Raw genomic sequence first — 20060 nt, forward strand, 5'->3', positions numbered from 1 at the left:
GACAGCGGGGTGGCATTTCTGCAGATGTAACCTCGCCAGGGTGCAGTGCGGTGTATTTTCTCTTAAGGGTTAATATCTTAATGGACTTTTTAATGAACAGAGCCCTGCAACTGTGATTGGGAGGTTAATAAACCCGCACTCCCACTGAATAGTCACCTGCTAACTAAAGAGCACACAGACCTGAGCCAAGTGCTTATCTCTGTCTAAAGTCACATGTGGGTGCCCTGAATAGTCACCTGCTAACTAAAGAGCACACAGACCTGAGCCAAGTGCTTATCTCTGTCTAAAGTCACATGTGGGTGCTGATTTCTGCACAGTACTTTGATGCTACCCCAGTTTGCGCTTGATGGTCTATCAAAGGCAGATATGGAATGAGGAGCATGGAAAGGCACCAGCTAAAAACATCAAAAGGGTCACGGTCTCAGTGTCTCCTCTCATATTTTCTTGTCTCCTGCTGCCTGCTACGGTACTGGAAATTTGCATTGCTTCCTTCCAGCTTGCTGCTAGCCAAAAATCAGCAGGCTTCCTCCTCAGCAACTGCAACAGCAGCTATACTTGGCCAGGCAGCACTGGTCAGCATGCAGGTACCGCTTGGTTACTTGGCAAATGTTATGTCTCCTGTCCAACCAGTAGCTTGTCACTCGCTGCATCAGGAGCTGGAATGAGGGTGGGGTGCTGCAAGGCACCTATGCCACATCCCTCTTTCCCCCTGTAGCTCTGTGCCACAGCTCCATGATAGCAGTGAGTCATTGCCTGGTCCTCATCCCCAAAAGGAGACACCACTGCCCTGGGCAGCAGCACACACCACTCTCAGCAGGGGTTCAGGCAGATCCCTTCCCCATGAAACATCCCATCTTTGAAAAAGGATATCACCACAGGTCTCCAAAGTACAGCAAAAAGTTGCCAGGGCACAACCCAAACGGTTTTCTAACACATGGACTTTGTGATTTACAGTTACCTCTTCTCACCACCCAAAAGAGATGGAGCTCGGAGAGATTGCTGTGGCCGAACATCCTGGCGAGAGGCAGCTGTACGCAGAGCAGAAGCCAAGAGCCCAGGACCTGCTGGGGAGAAGCGGAAATCGAATCCACCAAGTTTTGGGCTATCTCACAGGAGAAATGAAAGAATATGGAGAGTGGATGAAAAGTAAGCAGAGGGATATGTTTGGGGCTCTCTGGCTCGGAAGAGCAAGCTGGGAACATCTATATTGCCAACAGTATGAGATGCAGGGCCATTTTACCTCCTGAAGCAGAGCAGAGGCAGTGTGGTCCAAGCTCACTGCAAACTTCTGGCCTTTTAACCCAAATTTCATTCTCAGGAAGGGAATCTCACTGCATCCTCTTGCTATTACCATGGCTGCACACATAATTCAGCACAGGCAAAAGACATCTTTTACACTTAATCAGTTATGTGCCATTAGCATCACATTCCTTATAGCAGTGCCCAGAATCACATATCAGGGCTGGGGTCTTAGTCTTGTTTGTAAGTACTTTGGATCAGCAACTGTCTCCTCATCTGCGTGTGGGCTGACGAAGGGGACTTGACTCTTGATTGTGTGGGCAAAGGCTCTTGTATTACCAGCCTTGGGGGAGCAATAAGCACTGTGGCTGTTACATTGCTATAAAACACAAAGCAAGTACTGATCTCAAAGGTTTACTGTCCAGAGAGGAACAATGCATGAGCAGATGGTCCACATTACCCAGAATTATTAGGGACTGGGGGCTTTGACAGGCTGTGTGAGACTGGGTCGTCTGTCAAGGTTAGGTTCGTTAGCACTACAATTCCAGCTATGGGAAAGAAGAGACAGCCACACATAGCCAGGCTGTGCACTGGCTATCATTAGTGGAGGATGTGGACTGAGATGCCTCCAGGCAGGGAGGTGAGGAGGCTGGCAGTGTGGTCCCAGCCCCAGGGGATCATCTCCTACTGCCTTCTCTTTACTCTAGTGGTCCATGCTTGGTAGACAGCTTTTCTTACTCAATGTCCCAAAAAGGTTTGGCCTCTGCCCACTGGTTATATTTCAGTACTTATAGTTAATACTTCTGTCTAAAACCAAGAGCATTGCTGATATATTTCATAGCTCAATGCCAAATATTAGTAATAATTATTCCAGAAAAGTCTGATCATTTTTCCCTAAGGAACTCATTCATCTCTGGTTGTAACTTCCTGGCTCCCCAACAATGCACAGCCTGAGAGATGCTTGCGAAGCCACCCTCAACTTGCACTCCAGCCTGTTGGGAAGGCTCTCCCAGAGATGCTGAAGAGATGCAGAGTGCTACCTGGACCTTCAGAGATCCTCTGTTTGAGCTACTCTCATCAGAAAGCAGAACTTGAGCCTTGACTGTAAATACAATGCAGGGAGGGAGAGGGGGAGAGGGCAGTTTTTAGGAATGAGTTGTTGTCCAAATTCAAAAAGTAGTCTAGCACTTTATGCTGTGTCTAATTAATAATCTAAACTAATTGAATTAAATTAAAATATTTAAGAAGATAAAAGCTGCATATACATATTGCATGACCATATTGTACTTGCAAGCAGCCCCTCTTCCTCATTTATTCTCCTTGCATCATGTTTAACAACGCACCGCAGTACAGAAATGGTTACACCTTTCCCAGAAGCATGGCAAAGAAAGACCTTAAGTCAATTTGCAGTAGAAGAGCCAGCAGCAAAATGTTACTGCAATGCTGAAGACCCTCCTGTGCCCATGGAGATCTCTAGGGCCACTGTACATAGACGCCCTCAGACTGCCTGCCCTCAGCCCCACACACATCCCATCTCCCCCCTCCACTCACCTGAAGTACCCAAGCTTGGTGCCCATTTGCTCTGTCTGGGTTCAGTAGTCTTCTCTAAAGAGCAATGGCTCTTTGTCCTTTGGAAATGCCTCTTTCTCCTGAGTACAGTCTGAGCTATAATAACTATTCTCTTAATTTAGGTTCTTTGGTTCCCAAAGTACTTTTTTAGACACCCTTGACAGTTTGACCTCATCTCCTATGTACAGTGTATCTCCGTGTTCTGGGTCCCTAAAACAGCAAAAGTGTTTCCTTTTCATATTTCCCTATCCATGTACAAACTAGTTTCAATCTTTGCCTAAGCCTCTCTCTGCATCTGAATTATACACTAAAAAGGGACTATCTCCTCACTAAATTTATAGCAGAATCTTAAGCAATCTACCATGCAAGACCATTCTTTGACCACCATAAATAAACCACTTTTTTATTAATCCTTCCATGAACTTTATAGCAGTGCCCAGTCCATCCCTATCAGCTTTTCAAGTGCCAGATGCAAAATATGCTCAGACAGCAATAAATCAGAGACTGGTTTTACAGTCCTGTTGATACATCGCCTCTGTTCTGTGGCCAGGAAACGACTTGTAGAAATGAGCATGCTTTTCTGAAATGATGCCATATCACCAGCGTTTTTCTTTGATCTCCTCCAGATAAGCCCCTAATGGTTCAACTGGTGGACTGGATCTTGCGAGGGACCTCTCAGGTGATGTTTGTCAACAACCCTTTCAGCGGGCTGGTCATTTTAGTGGGGCTTTTCATCCAGAGCCCCTGGTGGATGCTCACAGGTTGTACTGGAATGACCGTGTCGACATTAACTGCACTGGCCCTTGGCCAGGACAGGTAGGTGATACCTCACATCCAGGTACTTCATAAAAATTGATCTTTATGGCATCAGGAACCTGCTGATGGGTCATAGCCCCACATTTGAGTATGTTAGAGACAGCAGACCAGCTTTCCTGATGGATGGTTTGGAAGCAGTTAGGTGAGAACAGATCTGTGGTCCAGGAAGAGCTGGCCTGTCCCCATAGTTGGCTGTCTTTGTGAGACCAGACAGTTATCTCTCTCTGATAGCCACTGTCACAACCATGCAGGTCCTTTGGGTCACAAGGAGTCCCCTAGGTCATCATCATTCAACAGTCTCCAAACTCTCCCTTTCCACACACCAGTGCAATGCAATATTGCAGCAACCTCACCACTTTTTCATCCTTCCCCTCACCGCTTTTTCATCCCTCCTTACCCTCCCTTCACCAGGAGCAGGACACGTATAAATTGCATTTCAGTGGGTCCCTGTGACAGGCCATCTCCAGCACAGCTTGCTACCTTGCAAACATTTCTTTCCATCACAGATCAGCCATTGCAGCTGGGCTGCATGGCTATAACGGGATCTTGGTGGGACTGCTCATGGCCGTCTTCTCTGACAAAGGGAAATACTACTGGTGGCTTCTTCCTCCTGTGGCAGTTATATCAATGGCCTGGTAAGTGCTACTTTTCCTCCTAGGGACAATTCTCAGGAAATGAGGAGTCCTGCTACATACAGCTTAAACACATTGGAAGTCCCCTCTGCCCAGTCCCCTACATCAGCATCTCCAACCGCGGTGGCGCTGGGAAGAGGCATTCATTGATGCACAGACCTTGTGAGGCACGTTGGTAGGAGGTTGAATCCACAGACAGTGCTGATTCTAGCACACAGGCAAAGGACCCCCACTTCAACACTCTGCAAACGGCCCTCATCAGCAGGACACACTCAGGGTGGATGTCATCGTGCCCAACACCACAACAACTCTTCCTCAACCAGGTGCTGAACTAATCCGCTGCTCTTCCTCGGGCTGAATTCAATATTCCCTCTCTCAGATATGCAACCAACAAAATTAATTCCTCCAAGTAACTCCAAATGCCAGACAATGTCCTTTCAGGATTAAATTTACCATTTCTAAATATGAACCCTAACAGCACTGCAGAATCTATTTAACAGCCTTAACCAAAATTAATTCAAGACGCACATTTTAATCACTGTTAGCGATAAGATGCAAGTCATTTTTGCATTTCACTGCTTTTAAGATCAGTTTTTTTCATATTTTATTTCTTTATTCACTCTCAGCACAGGTCATTTTGTAACAACGTCTCAAAACCCAGGACATGTTGCAAGAATGTTTATTTTGTCTTGTCTGCCAGAATTCCTTAAGGCCTTTTGTTCAAACATTTCTTCATTCTTTTAGTTCATAAGACTCAAGGCTAGAGCCAAAAGATTTTAAAATTAGACATTTCAGTGATCTTTTTAACTAATACTTTGAATTTCAGCTTTACAAGTCAGCATTTCTTTAATTGTTTCTCTTTTTTTCTGACAAGATGTATAACTGGCAGAAGCTTTGTATTTCAGCACAGAAATTAGGACACCATTTTCACTGAAGTGCTGATTTTCTTTTCCTACAGCTACAAGCAAGGAAATCTGTAAAGTGCTCTGGGAACCAAATTTGTCATAAAAGAATAGGCTTCATCTGAGATTATGCAGGGAGAACAAAGCATTTTTTCCACTGATAGTATCTACACAACAGGACACAAGATGTTGCTTTTCAAATGCCAAATAGTTCGGGTGTTTTTTTCTTATTAGAAACAGCTTAATGACCTTCTAGGACTCAAATGCAGCTTCTTGAAAAGTTCAAGTCTTTAAATTGAATTTTTGTAAACTGTGCAATGTCCACTGCTACTTGGAGGTTGACCATAAGAGCTATTAAGCTCACTTATACCAGAAAAGGTCAGCTGGAAGCAGGAGAACACAGGCCTTTTTCATCAAGGACAGGACCTGGCCATTCACTCTCTTCCACAAGCTTTCTGGCCCCCATAAAAAACAGATATGATCTTGCCAATATGCTCCCACAAAGTCATTCATGCAGGACACCCACTTCAAGTGGAAATAAAGCAGTCTAGAAATGTCCTGAGGAAAGTAGATCTGGTGAAGTTTATATCCTGGGTTCTACAGTCAAGAACTTTAGGAAAAGTCACGGTATCTCAAGGTTTGCGTGTTTTTTAGTGTTTGGTCTCTAAATATTTTAAGGGTCACCCCAAATACTTTATGTGCTAAATGTACTCAATCATGTTTCTTAAGAACTAAGCTCAGTTTTCAGAAGATGCCCTATGATTTTGGGTGGTACCTGGGCAGCACACAGTAACATCAGTCTCATTGACATATGCAGGAACATCAGTCAAAGTCTGGGTCATGCCTGGCACAATGCCTGTCACAGCTCTGCTGCAGTGGTCACTTCGTCTTACACTCTGTCAGGCTCCATGTGTCCTAAGAACTCCTCGTTCCCCCAGAATAGTGTTTAAGATAGCAAATATTTTATATCTTTCTTAATGGAAGATTTTCCATCCTCTTTGATCACGTCTTCTGTTTTATTTCTCTTCTAGGGCCATCTTTTGGTATCCTTCAAACTATTTAACACACAAAAAGCAAATTACATAATTTCCAACTCTCTCTTGCCTCATCAGGATGGGAGCTTTTTATACCATCCAGAGTGCTCCAAAGTTCTTCATGTGGCATTCCCAAAATTCTGTTTCCTATTAGATTTTTGTACAGAATAAGAAACCCGTTCACCTTTCTCCATCTGTGCCTAAATACTGTACTGGATGCATTTCTTCATTGACTCCCTGAGCTCAGTGTAACTAGCAGAGCCCTTGCACACTAGCCAACTGTCCTGGGAAAAGGATGTGGATTTCATACCCTCCATGAACGGATGGGACAGATATTCAAAAAGATGAGCAGCATTCTGCAACTATTTGGCTCAGGCAGACTAATATATTAAGGTATTCACTACCTGATGTTTCTAAAAGGAATGTCATCAGCTTGCGTTTACCAGAGCTTATGACCAAAGCAGTAGGCCGTTTCACTGCTATAATTGTTATGAACAACTTATACTTGTTTCTCTTCTCTTCTCAGTCCAATTCTGTCCAGTGCTTTGGGATCCATCTTCAATAAATGGGACCTTCCTGTTTTCACTCTGCCCTTCAATATTGCCGTGACTTTGTACTTGGCAGCCACAGGACACTACAACCCTTTCTTCCCTACAACCCTCATCAAACCTGTAGCATCAATGCCCAATATCACCTGGTCGGCAATCAATGCACCACTGGTAAGCTTCACTCCAACAAGTTTATGCTATTTCCTTAAAAAGGTGAGCATGAAGGCATTCAGCTCAGGATAACACTTTCACAGGGGTCAGAATGGCTGTATGATACGTACAGCCAGTAGAAATTCTCAGAAATACATAGTTTGGTTCAGTCCATAGAAGACAGGGCCATGAAAGCCCCACAGACAGTCCTGGCTGATCCAACAGAAAGGCTGATTGAGCTTGAGGGAACAGAGATGCTGAACCTCTGCCTAAAGTTGTACTGCTCCAAAACAAGTCTTGAGTGCTGTCAATACATAAGCACATCTGGAAATGCATTCCCACTGTCCAGATGTGGTTAAAAGGATATCAGCAAAACAGTCAGTGACAATATGAAAAGACAGAAAAAACTTCATTATCCTAAAGGGACAGAAACTCATTTATAGCCGGTCCCCTCCATTCAGCTCTAGCACTGAAAGGTCACCTTCCCAAAGCAGCATAAGGGTAACTGATATGCTTCATATAATGAACTCAAATCAACCAGCCCCCCTATAGTATCACTGCCTATGAAGGCTACAGTTTTTCTCCTTCACTGAAGTCACCAAAAAACCCCCAAACCCTCTGCCATCCCCTATCCACCATACCGCCATCCCAAAAGAAACAAAAGTCCATCTTGGACTGATGAAGTTCAAACCAAACAATGAATTAACTCTGGTTTGAAGGACATGCGTGCCCACATTTCCCAGCAGTCCAACTCAGACGCAGAGTTCCTTTCTTTCCTTTTCAACCAATAGCTTGGACAAAATAACTGCTGTGTCCTTCTGAGTACAGAGATACAATAACATGCCCTCTTCTACTGGCTGCTGCAGCTCTTGCAGTCCATCCCAGTCGGTGTTGGTCAAGTGTATGGTTGTGACAACCCCTGGACTGGAGGCATCATCCTTGTTGCTTTACTTATCTCCTCCCCGCTTATTTGTTTACATGCTGCAATTGGATCGACAGTGGGAATGTTTGCAGGTAAGAAATATTTACCAGACACTTTTGTAACTAGGGTATCTTGACCCAAGCCATTATATGACTCTGTCCAGACTTTACAGCTGTATAGGCTTGGATGTACTTGAGACAACGCTCTCACTTTTGAAACTGTCTCCATATTTTAAAGGTCTTACTAAAGGTCTGACAACATGGTGAAGGCAAGAACAGAAGCAGATTTTCCTTAAGCTTTGAATTTGTTATAAGATCTGTAACTCAGGCGGGTGCTTTGTTCCACCTTGCTTAACCCTCCTGCCATTGGATGTGATGAATCCCATGGAGATGATGATAAGAAAACTTAGAGAAACAGTTTCAGAACTGATCTCTTGGCACCACAACTGTTTTAGATTACCACGATAAGCAGATGTCTGCCTCAGAGCTGATCAGTCAATGAAAAGAAACAGACTTTTCTAGGATGCAGTTCATTCTATCCTGCTGCAGATCTGTAAAAATAGCTAAAAGAATGCCACTCAAAATGGTCTGTCTCTCCACTAACCAGAGAAACCATCTTAAGAGAGATGAATCTGACCCTTGAAGTTAGACAAGATTAATGCCACTTATGTAACCAATTGTAATAAAAAAAATATGATGGAATAAGTATAGTCTGAAACAACAACCTTAGAAAAGCCAGAGTCATCCAACAATAAGCTCTCTGTGCTCTGAAGCACTTTGTACAAGTTGTGAGCTGCCTTATATTTGTGTTTTTCAATGAAACTATCCACAATTTGTATGGTTAAAAGCATTTGGCAGGTTTTGTACACGTCTGACATTTAATCTAGAAGACAAAGGTTAGGGGAAGTTATCTGGGAAGAAGCATGGTGATAAAACAAAAGGCAGCAGGAAATTTATTAATCTTAAGAGTGATATGAAGGTGGCCTGTGCACTACATATTGTGCTCTCCTTTTTACTGGTACTCCTGAAGCCTATGAGAAATCCTGCAGAAGTACCGGTGAGGTCAGATTTGGAGCAGACCCTCAGCTCCTATCACAGTAGAGAATTTCCACAGCACTGATGGAGTGACCACCTCCAGTAACTAGACCACATTTAGCAAAGGTCACTAGGAAGAGTTGGAAAACTCTGCTTACTCCCACGAAAGACACTCAGCTGTGCCTCTGATATTCAAGATAAGGGTATGTATGAGGTTTAAACAGCACATGTGAGCACAGCTTTCTGCAAGAAGAGCACCCAGGTGAGAAGGTCCTCCTACACTCTGGCTGGATCCTCCATCTGGTCATCTGGGGGACTAACTACAACACACTCAGTGCATACACAGAAAGTTTTCCTGAAAGAAACCTTAGAGAATTCCAACCCTAGGGACATTATCTAAGCTCCAAAATAATGAGCTTCATTTGATATCATCCTTTTTCTGTATGTGCTTGTTATGCAAGTGTGAGCATGGTTAGATTTGTCTAGATGTCATAGGGAAGAGATGACAGATTCCCAGCAAGTAACAGGTCCTCCTGGAGATACCTCTCATACCTGACCTCACAGCCTCGCCTTCTGTCTTGCAGCACTAAGCATTGCATCACCATTTGACAGCATCTACCTTGGCTTACACAATTACAACTGCGCACTCGCGTGCACTGCGATTGGGGGCATGTTCTATGCCCTGACCTGGCAGACTCATTTGCTGTCTCTTGCCTGTGGTATGTATCTTTTACATAAAGGGAAGACAAAACTTTATGCAGTCAGGCAGTCTATGAGTAGTTCACGTTCAAACTACCACTCTGCTGAAAAACTAGGTACTGTACAAGAGCTATTTCTGGGATGGCATTAGATTTGAGCTTGGTTGTGCAAGCTGCAAGTGCAGACAGAAAGGCCTTTAGGCTCTGATAACATGGAAACATCTAGAAAGGGTGGAAGTACTGCTTGTGAAAGGAGCACAGGCTATGCCATGAGAAGTTTAACAAATTAGCAACTCAACGGATTCATAGAAGCAACCTTTCAATAGCTATATGTATCATTAGAGGAAGAGTGTCATAAGAAGAGAGCTGTTGCACAAGGTCAGTTTAAAACCCATCTACCCAAAGATCCCATCTTCAACAGCAGCCAAAAACAGACTCTATGGAAAGAGTTTCAGAACAGTGTAGCCTATATAAAATTCCCATGAAGATTCACCCAGCTTCCAACCATTTGCATTTCAGTAGTTTTCTGTCCTGTGCAGTTTCTGGATGGCTCAGTAGCTTTCCCTTCCCTGGCTTTGTCCTTGGGTGCCTCAGCTCCTGCTTTGCCACCTCTGACATCCTGGGGCCAGGAGGCCCACTGATAACTGCTTGTGGTTTGAAGCCACAGGACAGACACTGGTAGAAAATTTCGATAATCCCCCACTGCACACAGGTCAAGTCGTGCCAACTGATAAAAGAAATACCACCGTCACTTACTCTTGACCAAACCACACTCTCCATTCATCAGCCATCTCTACAGAGCAGATAAAAACAAATGTAGTCCACGTGACCAGATGCAGCACTGGGGCATTTTAACTAATTATTGAATTCTAACACTAATCCTCACATTAGGTAGCTGTGAGGATACTTCACAGTGCATTTGGACAATATTACTATTTCTGATAATTTCTTTGGAAAGGTGAGCAGGGCTTTCCTCACCTTGAGCTGTCTTTGGTCTTCTTTTTTCAGCATTATTTTGTGCCTACTCAGGAGCAGCTCTTACTAATGCCCTATCAGTGGTAAGTTGGGGGAGGGGTTGTGGGATTTTTTGTTTGTTTAACTATATTTTGATTTGTTATTATATAACGTTAAGGAAATGCCCCAAAATTCTCCATGTCAGTTTTGATGGCATTGAAGAGAGAATGCTGCAGCCAGTGGCAGGTTTTGTACAAATTCTGTGCCAGTTGAAATGTGCACTTGCAGACTCTATAGATGATAATAAGATTTCAAACACCTTTGGAGGATGTTATCCACAGCAGGACTGTGTATGTACATGTGAATTCCAGGAACAGCATATGGTTTGAGATGCAATACTTAGTTGCAGGTTATATTTTTGAACAATTCCCAATGGTGTGAATTTTTACTTACTTCTTCCAAGGTCTTTCTCCCACCCTACCCACAGATATTATTTAAGTTTGATCTGGATAAGAGAAGTAAAATGAGGGAGAGACTGCTCTCTTAAATACAAAATCATCATATCTTGGATGGATCAAGAGGAGAGATCAAGAAAGAGGTGAAGCCAGAAATGCCAAGCTTTATTTCTTCTTTAAGATCTGAGAGATTAAAGCAAAACCATATTTTAATAAAACTGATTTAGAAACTTAGAAGAAAGAAAATTTAGAACTAACAGCTTCATGCATTAAACGTATTCATCTGGCATCTACTCAGTACCATGCAGGTCCCTGCAGATGGGTTGCTTTGTTAAGCACACCTGCTTTTGTGTTACATAAAAAAAAAAAAAAAAAAAAAAAAAGAACATTGACTGTCTCCTTGTGATCTTGTTTTTGGCAGACTCCAAGCCAGGTCAAGAGGTGGGGTCACAGAGTAGGACTGAGGGTTGGATGTAATGCCAGTAACACATGGGCATTGAGGACAGTGAATATGTGTGAATAGTATTCTCATTACATGGCATTTTACAGGACAGTGAGAGTAGGATTTGACTTATTTGTTAGAGAATTTAGATTTTTATATGTGAGCTGGGTGTCTTGGCTTTCATCACAGTCAGCAGAGCTCTGGAGCCTGATTCAGTTGCTTCAATATTGTTGCCAAGTGCCATTCTGGCCAACAGCCATATCTCCAAAAGTGTTGAGGTCTCCAATGAGAGATGCCTTACATAGCCCCATACACTTCAGATAAACTAGACACCTCTGTGTGAGCCACTGAATTGACATTTGGTAGCAGAGGAGCTTCCCAGAACTCCAGTGACTAACAGGAACCCAGCTCACATGTAGCACCTGCACCTGGGCAACCTCCTCTGGATCCCAATGGGGGATCCTGTATGGGGGGGTTCAGGAGGCACGTCCTATGTCACACGGTCCTCAGGGAAAGCGCAGGCTCTCCCAGCTTCTCAAATGCAAGAATATACTAACAGGCAGAAGTAAGCAAAGGAAAATGCCAAAAGAGGTACCCAAAGGCACCTGTCTGTCTGTCCTTTCCCCTTCCAGCTTGGGCTGCCGCTCTGCACCTGGCCTTTTTGTTTCTCCGCACTTCTTTTTTTGCTGATAAATTCAGACAACCCAGCCATCTACAAAATCCCCCTCTGCAAAGTCACCTACCCAGAAGACAACCGGATCTACTACCTGAGAATGAGGAGAAGAGCATCAGAGAGCAGGAGAGAAGAGCAGAGACGAAAGGAGCAGAAACCCTCCAGCGACTCAAAAATAAACACAGGAGGCACCCCCCTGTGCACCCCCAAAAACCGCCATGCTTACTGATTTCAAATGTCCACAAGTGTACAGTTTCGGGGCAGTTTTTCAGATGCTAGCTGAGCACACTACGGCCACAAACACCACCTTCAGCAGCAGTCTGCAAGCTGGGGGTTCAACATCCCACACTCCAGAGGAAACACTATTTGCCCTTGAACTAAGCTTTCCAAAAAGCACTCAGGTAACATAATAATGACTGCCTTACCAAGCCACATGCTGTTAACTTGAAGGTCACCTCTTATCAATAATAATTATAAGAATAGGCAGAAGAACATTAAAGTTGACAAGAGGCTGTATTTAATTTCAGACATGTAATTTAACAAAATAAATATGCTGAGAAGGCATTGGTATCTAATAATAATAAATAATGTAAGAACTACATCAAGAGCTGCACTTCAAATTAAGAACATGTATATTTGAAAGTGGAATAAACAGACTGATCTCCTCCTTCCTTTTGTCTCGTCAATGTCTAACCCTCTTAATCTGTCTTAACAGCTACAGCATACACAGGTAAATATTCTTACAAAGTGCATACTATTTTTAGTGCCATCTCCTGGCTCCTCATTAAGTACCAAGACAATGAAGGTATGAATAAATACACTTTAATCAGACTAGAAAAGTGACTAGCTAGCAATGATCAAGCATTTCTCTTTTCCTTGCATAATTTTCTGTCTTACAGATAGATGTCTTTCCTGCTCAATGCAGGATAGCAGCTCTGAATCCCTACACTCCTCTGGTGGGAAACAGGAAAACTTCATGTAAAGAATGAGATAAACATTTACTGCTGGTGGCAGTTACTGCAGTTCTTTGTCCCTCTTCCCTAAGGGATCAGTCCCCTTGCATTAAGCCACAAGCAATGAACAATTCAAAGGTCTGTTGGGTGTCAGGCTGGGATCTGCACATGGATGTGTCTCACCTGTCCCAGAGAAACCTCATGAGGCATCATCAGTTAGTCCTGGGAAGCTGAGGACCCTCTTGCTGATGTTTCCCCCGGGCCTGGTCTCTAACAGGCATAAGGTGCAAGGAGGACAACTACCACTTTATGCCTCCTCCTCCTTACAACAGGGAAGGGCCAATTGCCCTGAAGAGGACTTTTCTTGGGAACCTTTTCCAAAACCTCAGCAAAACAAGCCTGACCAAAAGGCTTCCTCATTCTAAAGTCATTTCACACAAGCAGACACAAAGGACTTAAAGTTTTAAAATCCGAAGAGACTATGCAACCACAAACATTCAGATCAGATGCTGTCCTTCCTGCCTCTTGATGTAGGGCTGTTTTGCAGGTTCATATGAGGGTCTTTGAGCCGGTGGGAGCCCAGGTCTAACCCAGCACATGGACCATTTTAGAAAAGGTGAGCTTGAGTGCTGCTCATAGGACTGTTTGTGTCTTTATAACCAAAAGACCAACAGCACCAGCAACTGCCATATCTCTAAATGTCCCCTAGAAATAGCATCCAAGATGGAATTCAGCCTGAAAGATGAAAATACAATGCCATTTAAGTTCAGCTATGTTCAGATGCTTTTTAAAAAGGTTAGGCCATCCCAGGGACTCTAGTAAAATTTAAGTCCTACTTCCTCCCCTCTCTGGATGACAAGAGATTTGAGATTCCACCTGGCAGGACAGCTTCATACATGCAGATAAGTCTAAATTTCAATAGCTTGTCTGAAAATTTAGGGATCCAGTGAGCTTTGTAGCCATTAAAACCTGGTCCAACCTCTGACTTCAGCACCTGTGTTACACTTCTGTCCCATTTTAAACCTCAGGCTAACCTCCGAACCTTTCCTGGAGGGCTTTTGTAAGTCTACAAATGCTCTCCAGGAAAGCACCAAGGAAATAAACTGGCATTCCCACATGCCACAAGTCTTCTTGGAGATTAATAAAAGACTGAGAATCCCAGCAGTCTGCCTGACATGTTAGCATGAGACTTTTGTTGGCCTAGGGCAAACTAAGAGGTATGGGACTGACCACATCTCCATACGTGACCTGTCTCTGTTAGAGGGAGGAAAATCTGACAGATGTACAACTCCAGCAAGCAGAAAAACAAACGCACTACAGTGGCCAAAACCTCCCATGCAAATCCCAGCAGCCTCCCGGAGATGCTGATCTCTGACAAGCAACAGGAGCCCAGAAGCCCAGACGCACAGCTGTATTTCTACACAGGAGCAAGGCATGAAAACCACTAATTTAGGAGAAACAGATTGTTTGCAAAAAACAATGCGGGATCCAGGCACTGGACAAAGGCAGTTATGCCTTTAAGCTCTCACAGAGAACTGCAGCAAATGGATCTACAACCTCTGCCAGTGTTAATGGGTATTTGTAGGCTGCATGTGCAGCTGCTTATTCCTGCATGGTGACTCTAGAAAAGGCAAAGACACCATCAGAAAAGGTGTCAGCAGGTGGGAAAGAAAGCAGAGAGTCTCAGGAGAACAGGCTGCCAAGCTGCCCTTCGAGCCATGATACCAGCAAACCAATGCAAGTGAAAAAACAGTCTCATATGGTCACTACAGACTGCAAGATCAGGGACAACCCAATGTCACTGCTGCTGTAGAGAAACAAAGAAAGGCAGGATAACACATGAGGTGATACATAGCTGCCTGAACACCTTCCCTCTATAGCAGTCAATGAAATACTAAGCATGTGCAAACTATCAGGACCTATTCATAGAATCATAGAAGTTTTGAGTGAAAGGGACCTCTAAAGGCCATGTAGTCCAACCCCCTGCCATGGGCAGGGACATCTTCCACTAGATCAGGTTGCTCAGAGCCCCGTCCAACCTGGCCTGGAATGTTTCCAGGGATGGGGCATCTACCACCTCTCTGCGCAACCTCTGCCAGTATTTCACCACCCCCATGATGAAAAACATCCTCCTTATATCCAGTCATCTGCTCTGCACAGTTTAATTTAGCTCATACACAGCCCAGCATTAGAGAAAGATTTGAATAGTAGCAACACAAAGTTACAAAAATACTATAAAATAATGTTAGAGCCATATTTTTGAAGAAAAACCTCAACTGTGGTTAGTTATGCCAAGAATATTATTTGTTTTCTTAAAAATAAGAGTGAAGTCCAAACACAATATGGTTATTGGAAAGAATTTGTCATGTAAGAGCCACTGCAGACATTAATTCCTCAGCCACAAGCAAATCCATCCTGAAATCAATTAGTAAAGCAATTTCTCGAGTTGAAGCCATCCATAAAAAATAGGATATAAATAGCTTTATTAAGTCTCTAGCTAATCAAAAGATTTGAGTAACTATAGCCAGTACTATTAATTCTTGAAAACATGCAAGACAAATAAAGTGTCACCTAGAAGGGAGCAGTAGACAATAAAAGCACTAGCTGAAGTTATCAATGGTAGCCCAGCAGCCTGTTGTGGATTGAGTTCTATGAAAAATTTTCATTAAGAGAAACAAAATGTACAGTTTTCAATGGGACTAATAATTCTGAGACAGTTCCCAGAGATCTAACATACAACAAATATGCCCATAAAAAAAAAAAAAAAAAAAAAAAAGCCTAAAAAATAAAGCCTCTTCTATAGCTAGAGTGGTCACTCCATCCAGCTCACTTTCACAGAAAATGAAATAAATATTCCTGTACAAACCAACATCTGGCTTAGTACTAGCATATATAAAAACAACCTCCTGAAAATTTGCCTTCAAAAAGAAGAGCAGCAGCAAATGAGAGAAGACTAAACAACACAAGGGAATTGCAAGAGACCTCCCCAGTGAACAGAGAAGACCATCTATTCTGTTATAACTGGAGTCCAATGTAAAAACAGCACATATACTACGTGTTTCTAAGAAAAATGCTTTCTTTAGTGCTCCAAATGTCATTTTTCTTACTCTCCTATTTGCTCCATACCCCCTAAAATCAATAAAAAACCCCCAACTTTGCTCTTTGAGAGGATGTTCCCAGCTCTTCTCCCATAAACATAGGTAGTTCTGTTGATAAGATCAATCACAGAACCTCTTACAGAAAAAGCTGAGGAAAGTGCTTTAGATGTCCTGGCTTGGTATTGATGACTCCACAATGACTTACCTGTTTAATAACTCTTCATGAACAACTAGCAAAGCCACACTGAGGGATTTTGGCGGGGAGGGATTTGCCTTCTCAGTGGACATTACCTGCAGCAGAGGTCAGAGCCATGCTGTCATCTGCACTGGAACATCTTGGTTGCTGGAGCATCATGTTTACCTCCTGATTCCTTCATCTGATGATCTTTTTTGAGACTCAACAACCCCCTCACATACTGCTGGAGTCCAGAGCAGACAGAAACAGATGGTCACACCTCTCAGCCCAGGGACAATACCCAAAGCTGTAGGCCTGGAAAAGCCACTGCTATGCTTTCAGTGATGGGGAGAGCAGCTGCACTGTCGCATGGGAAGCAAAAGACAGGCAAAACATGATGGATTAAAGTCTGCTGTCACAGAGCAGGTTTCTGTGTTGGTCTCCACTTTCAAGCTCTGCAGCAGAGCCCCGGCCCTTCTCTCCCTGCTCGATTCAATACTGCTGTGAGCTTAAAACAAATATTGTCATTTTTTCAGCCCTTCTGCAATGTCAACAATCTCTTCTTCCCATACCTGCAACTACAGATGGGTACAACTAGCAGTGTGAAGCTGTCAGACACAGGGAGAGCAGGCATCCCCCTCCAAACCCCTAGGCAGCCAGCACATGAAGCCAGCCAGCATCCCAGCAGATATCAGGAAAGGCTTCGTGCTCCAGAGGGGCACTCCAGCAACACGGGGCCTCTCTGCAAGCTCAGAAACCCAAAACTCTACGACATGTCCAAACAAGATAAGTCCCTAAAATTTCCAGCTGCTGGGAAGTTGCTCTGTGCTTTGTCCATGCCTGATATCTCCAGTCTGCAATTATAGACATATTCCCCAACACTGCAGGCTGACTTGGGTTTTTTGTAGATCACATTTGCCAGGGTTACAGAAATACCACCACTCTGAGGGTGAGATTTGTTTACCAAACACTGTCCACGCACTCCCCCTTCAAAAGAAGGGTGTGTTTTAATTTGGAAGATGGAAGGAGTTCAAACAGGAAACAAACCCCTGACTGCAGTTGATTTTACAGTTCTCAGGGGGTCTTTTACAAACTCCTGCAGCTGTTGCCACAGCTGGAATTCACACATCCTAGTGGTGGGATGAGAATATCCGGGATAGCTCTCTGGGAAGCAAAGGTTTCTTCCACCACATTTTCCCTGGGAATGAGGTTGGGCACCTCCAACTACCGTTCAGCAGTTCCTGAGCTTCACGGTACAGCAGCTTCACTCAGTACAGCAGGGATGAAGCACAAGTACACGCGGGATCCCTTCTAAAAGCATCCAACTACCTCACCCACCTAAAATGCAGGAGGGTTCAGGCTGCTTAGCACATCTCAGCAGCTGCAAGTCAAACAGGGCTGTGCACTGAATTGAATAAGGCAAAGACACACAGAGACATCCTTGACCTGTGAAACTTAGGATGACCTGGAGTCTTTTTTTCCCCTTGCTCCAGGGCACCCCAGCCTGTACCTGACCCCGCTTCTCCCAGTTCCCTCATTTCAACTAAGTGCTGATAGCTCTGTTGCTCTGTCATCCACAAATCTCCGCTCTGCAAAAGCACTCAGCCAGAAACCGGGCAGCAACTTCCTGGCTGCGGAGAAAACCAGAAAGGCACTGATGATGACAAACCAGCAGCCAGCAATGGTTTCTTACTGTAGCTAAGTGAGTTTATTTCACTTATGTTAAATTAAAGCCTGTTTAGAGCATTTTCCATTCCCAGAAATTGAGTAATCCAATACATATGACTTTTTTTTTCTTTGTCTACTACAAAATGTGTCTTTACTGCAAATGGATTTATGTCTGCTTGTGTGTGTTCATGAAAACGCTGCTCTGTAGTACTGCTTGCAAAATCCCATAAGCATCTACAGCCACTGTAACTCCACCGCTACCCATTCCACTGATTATTCATTTTCAGTTGTTCCTACTGTCTGCTAGTTCATTTCTGGATTCTACCAGTCTTCTTTCTCTTGTTAATCACAGCTGCAACTGATGCACTGTACAGCACCTTCCACTTCTATTAAGAACTATTTGGCAAGAAAATAGTAATCATTGGGACTTACATGCTGAAAGAGTTTCTTGTTGGAACTATTACAGTATTCTGCTCTTTGATAAGGCCTAACACATTCATTTCCTACAACATATAGGTTTGTGAGAATAGGTTATTTCCTTGAAAGCAGGCATGCCCTGGGTGAGACTCACACCTCTACTATCAAGGCAAAGGAAGGGGAAAGGGCGTGAAACTTTACCAAGCTGAGATGAGATGCAGGGAAGTTAACTGAACTGACTCTGAAATTGCAAAAGTGGATGAAACAGCAAAAAAACACCTTGACTTCTGTCATAAAACTAAGGCAAGTCTGGCCAGCTTTGTCATTCTTATGGGGATCCTGCTGTCTTGAGGTAGGTCTGGAAAATGAGCCTTTTCAGATTTGGCCTTTTCCCTGGAACCAGAAGAACAGGAGAGGGGTTTGAAGCTGAAATTTGGAATTGCTTGAGTTGCAATTTCCTCTCAAGTCCTGAAATACAATGATACATCTAACCTCAGGCTTACAAAACCCTCTAGTATTTCAGGATGTTTCAATATGGCTGATCCAGTTTATAATGCTACGATGACCAGAAAAAGAAGCAGCCTTGAGGTTCAGATGCATGGCATGAAGCAGAGAGCTTTTCTCACTACCAGATCCTGGGTCCTGGGGCAAAGAAACAAACAGGTTTATGCCAAGACCCGGGCAGAAATGATACTCCATCCTCCAGAATAGATGCACACAACAGGGAGAGAAGAGAAAATCTGAAGGTGTCAGAAGCTGCAGACAACCAGAAGAGAGGTCAGTGTCTTCCAGCCAAAGTGCACATTATCTTGGGAGCCAGTTTGCCACAGTAATTACTCGAGAGTGTCCAAAGAAGGGCAACGAAGCTGGTGCAGGGTCTGGAGCACAGGTGTGATGGGGAGCGGCTGAGGGAACTGGGGGGGTTTAGTGTGGAGAAGAGGAGGCTGAGGGGAGACCTCATCACCCTCTACAACTCCCTGAAAGGAGGGTGCAGAGATGGGGGATGAGTCTCTTTAACCAAGTAATAAGCAATAGAAGAAGAGGGAATGGCCTCAAGCTGCACCAGGGAAGGTTTAGACTAGATATTAGGAAGCATTTCTTTCCAGAAGGGGTTGTTGGGCGTTGGAATGGGCTGCCCAGGGAGGTGGTGGAGTCCCCATCCCTGGAGGGGTTTAAGAGTAGAGTCGATATAGCGCTGAGGGATCTGGTGGAGTTGGGAACTGTTAATGTTGGGTTAATGGTTGGACTGGATGATCTTCAAGGTCTTGTCCAACCTAGACAATTCTATGAAAGTAATTGGAGCTAGAATCATGATGGTGAAAAGAACAATTTCCAGTGGAGGTCCCAGAGCTGCTTGCAACTCAATCTCATTTCCATAGGCACCCAGGCCAGCCTAGAGAAATGTCCATTGCTGATAGGAGAAGTGATAGTGCTGCCTGGAAAAAGGGCAGGGAGCACGAAACCAAACAAGGGGAACCAGCCAGATGAATGCACCTGGCTTTTCTTTGACCTGTATTTCATTGGGTTTCATAAGAGATATGACTAACTGGTCTTTTCTGGGGTCTCAGAGACATTTCCTGTGCTGAACACCACAGCCACCTCTACACTAGTGAATGGAATGGTGCCAGGTGCCAGCTTGTCATCACCTAGATGCTGAATCACCAGCACAGTCCTTGGCATG

General features: G+C 43.9%; 1 protein-coding gene across 1 annotated transcript; it reads left to right on the forward strand.

The window, feature by feature from the left end:
- Positions 1-980: 980 nt before the first annotated feature.
- Positions 981-12297, forward strand: LOC141918005 (urea transporter 2-like). Its single transcript, XM_074811907.1, has 8 exons — positions 981-1146; positions 3435-3624; positions 4131-4259; positions 6719-6911; positions 7757-7904; positions 9431-9565; positions 10553-10602; positions 12028-12297. The coding sequence occupies exons 1-8, from the start codon at positions 981-983 to the stop codon at positions 12295-12297; spliced, it is 1281 nt and encodes a 426-aa protein (XP_074668008.1).
- The last annotated feature ends 7763 nt before the right edge of the window (positions 12298-20060 follow it).

The sequence above is a fragment of the Strix aluco genome, chromosome Z (assembly GCF_031877795.1).
Source record: "Strix aluco isolate bStrAlu1 chromosome Z, bStrAlu1.hap1, whole genome shotgun sequence".
Taxonomy (NCBI): Eukaryota; Metazoa; Chordata; class Aves; order Strigiformes; family Strigidae; genus Strix; species Strix aluco.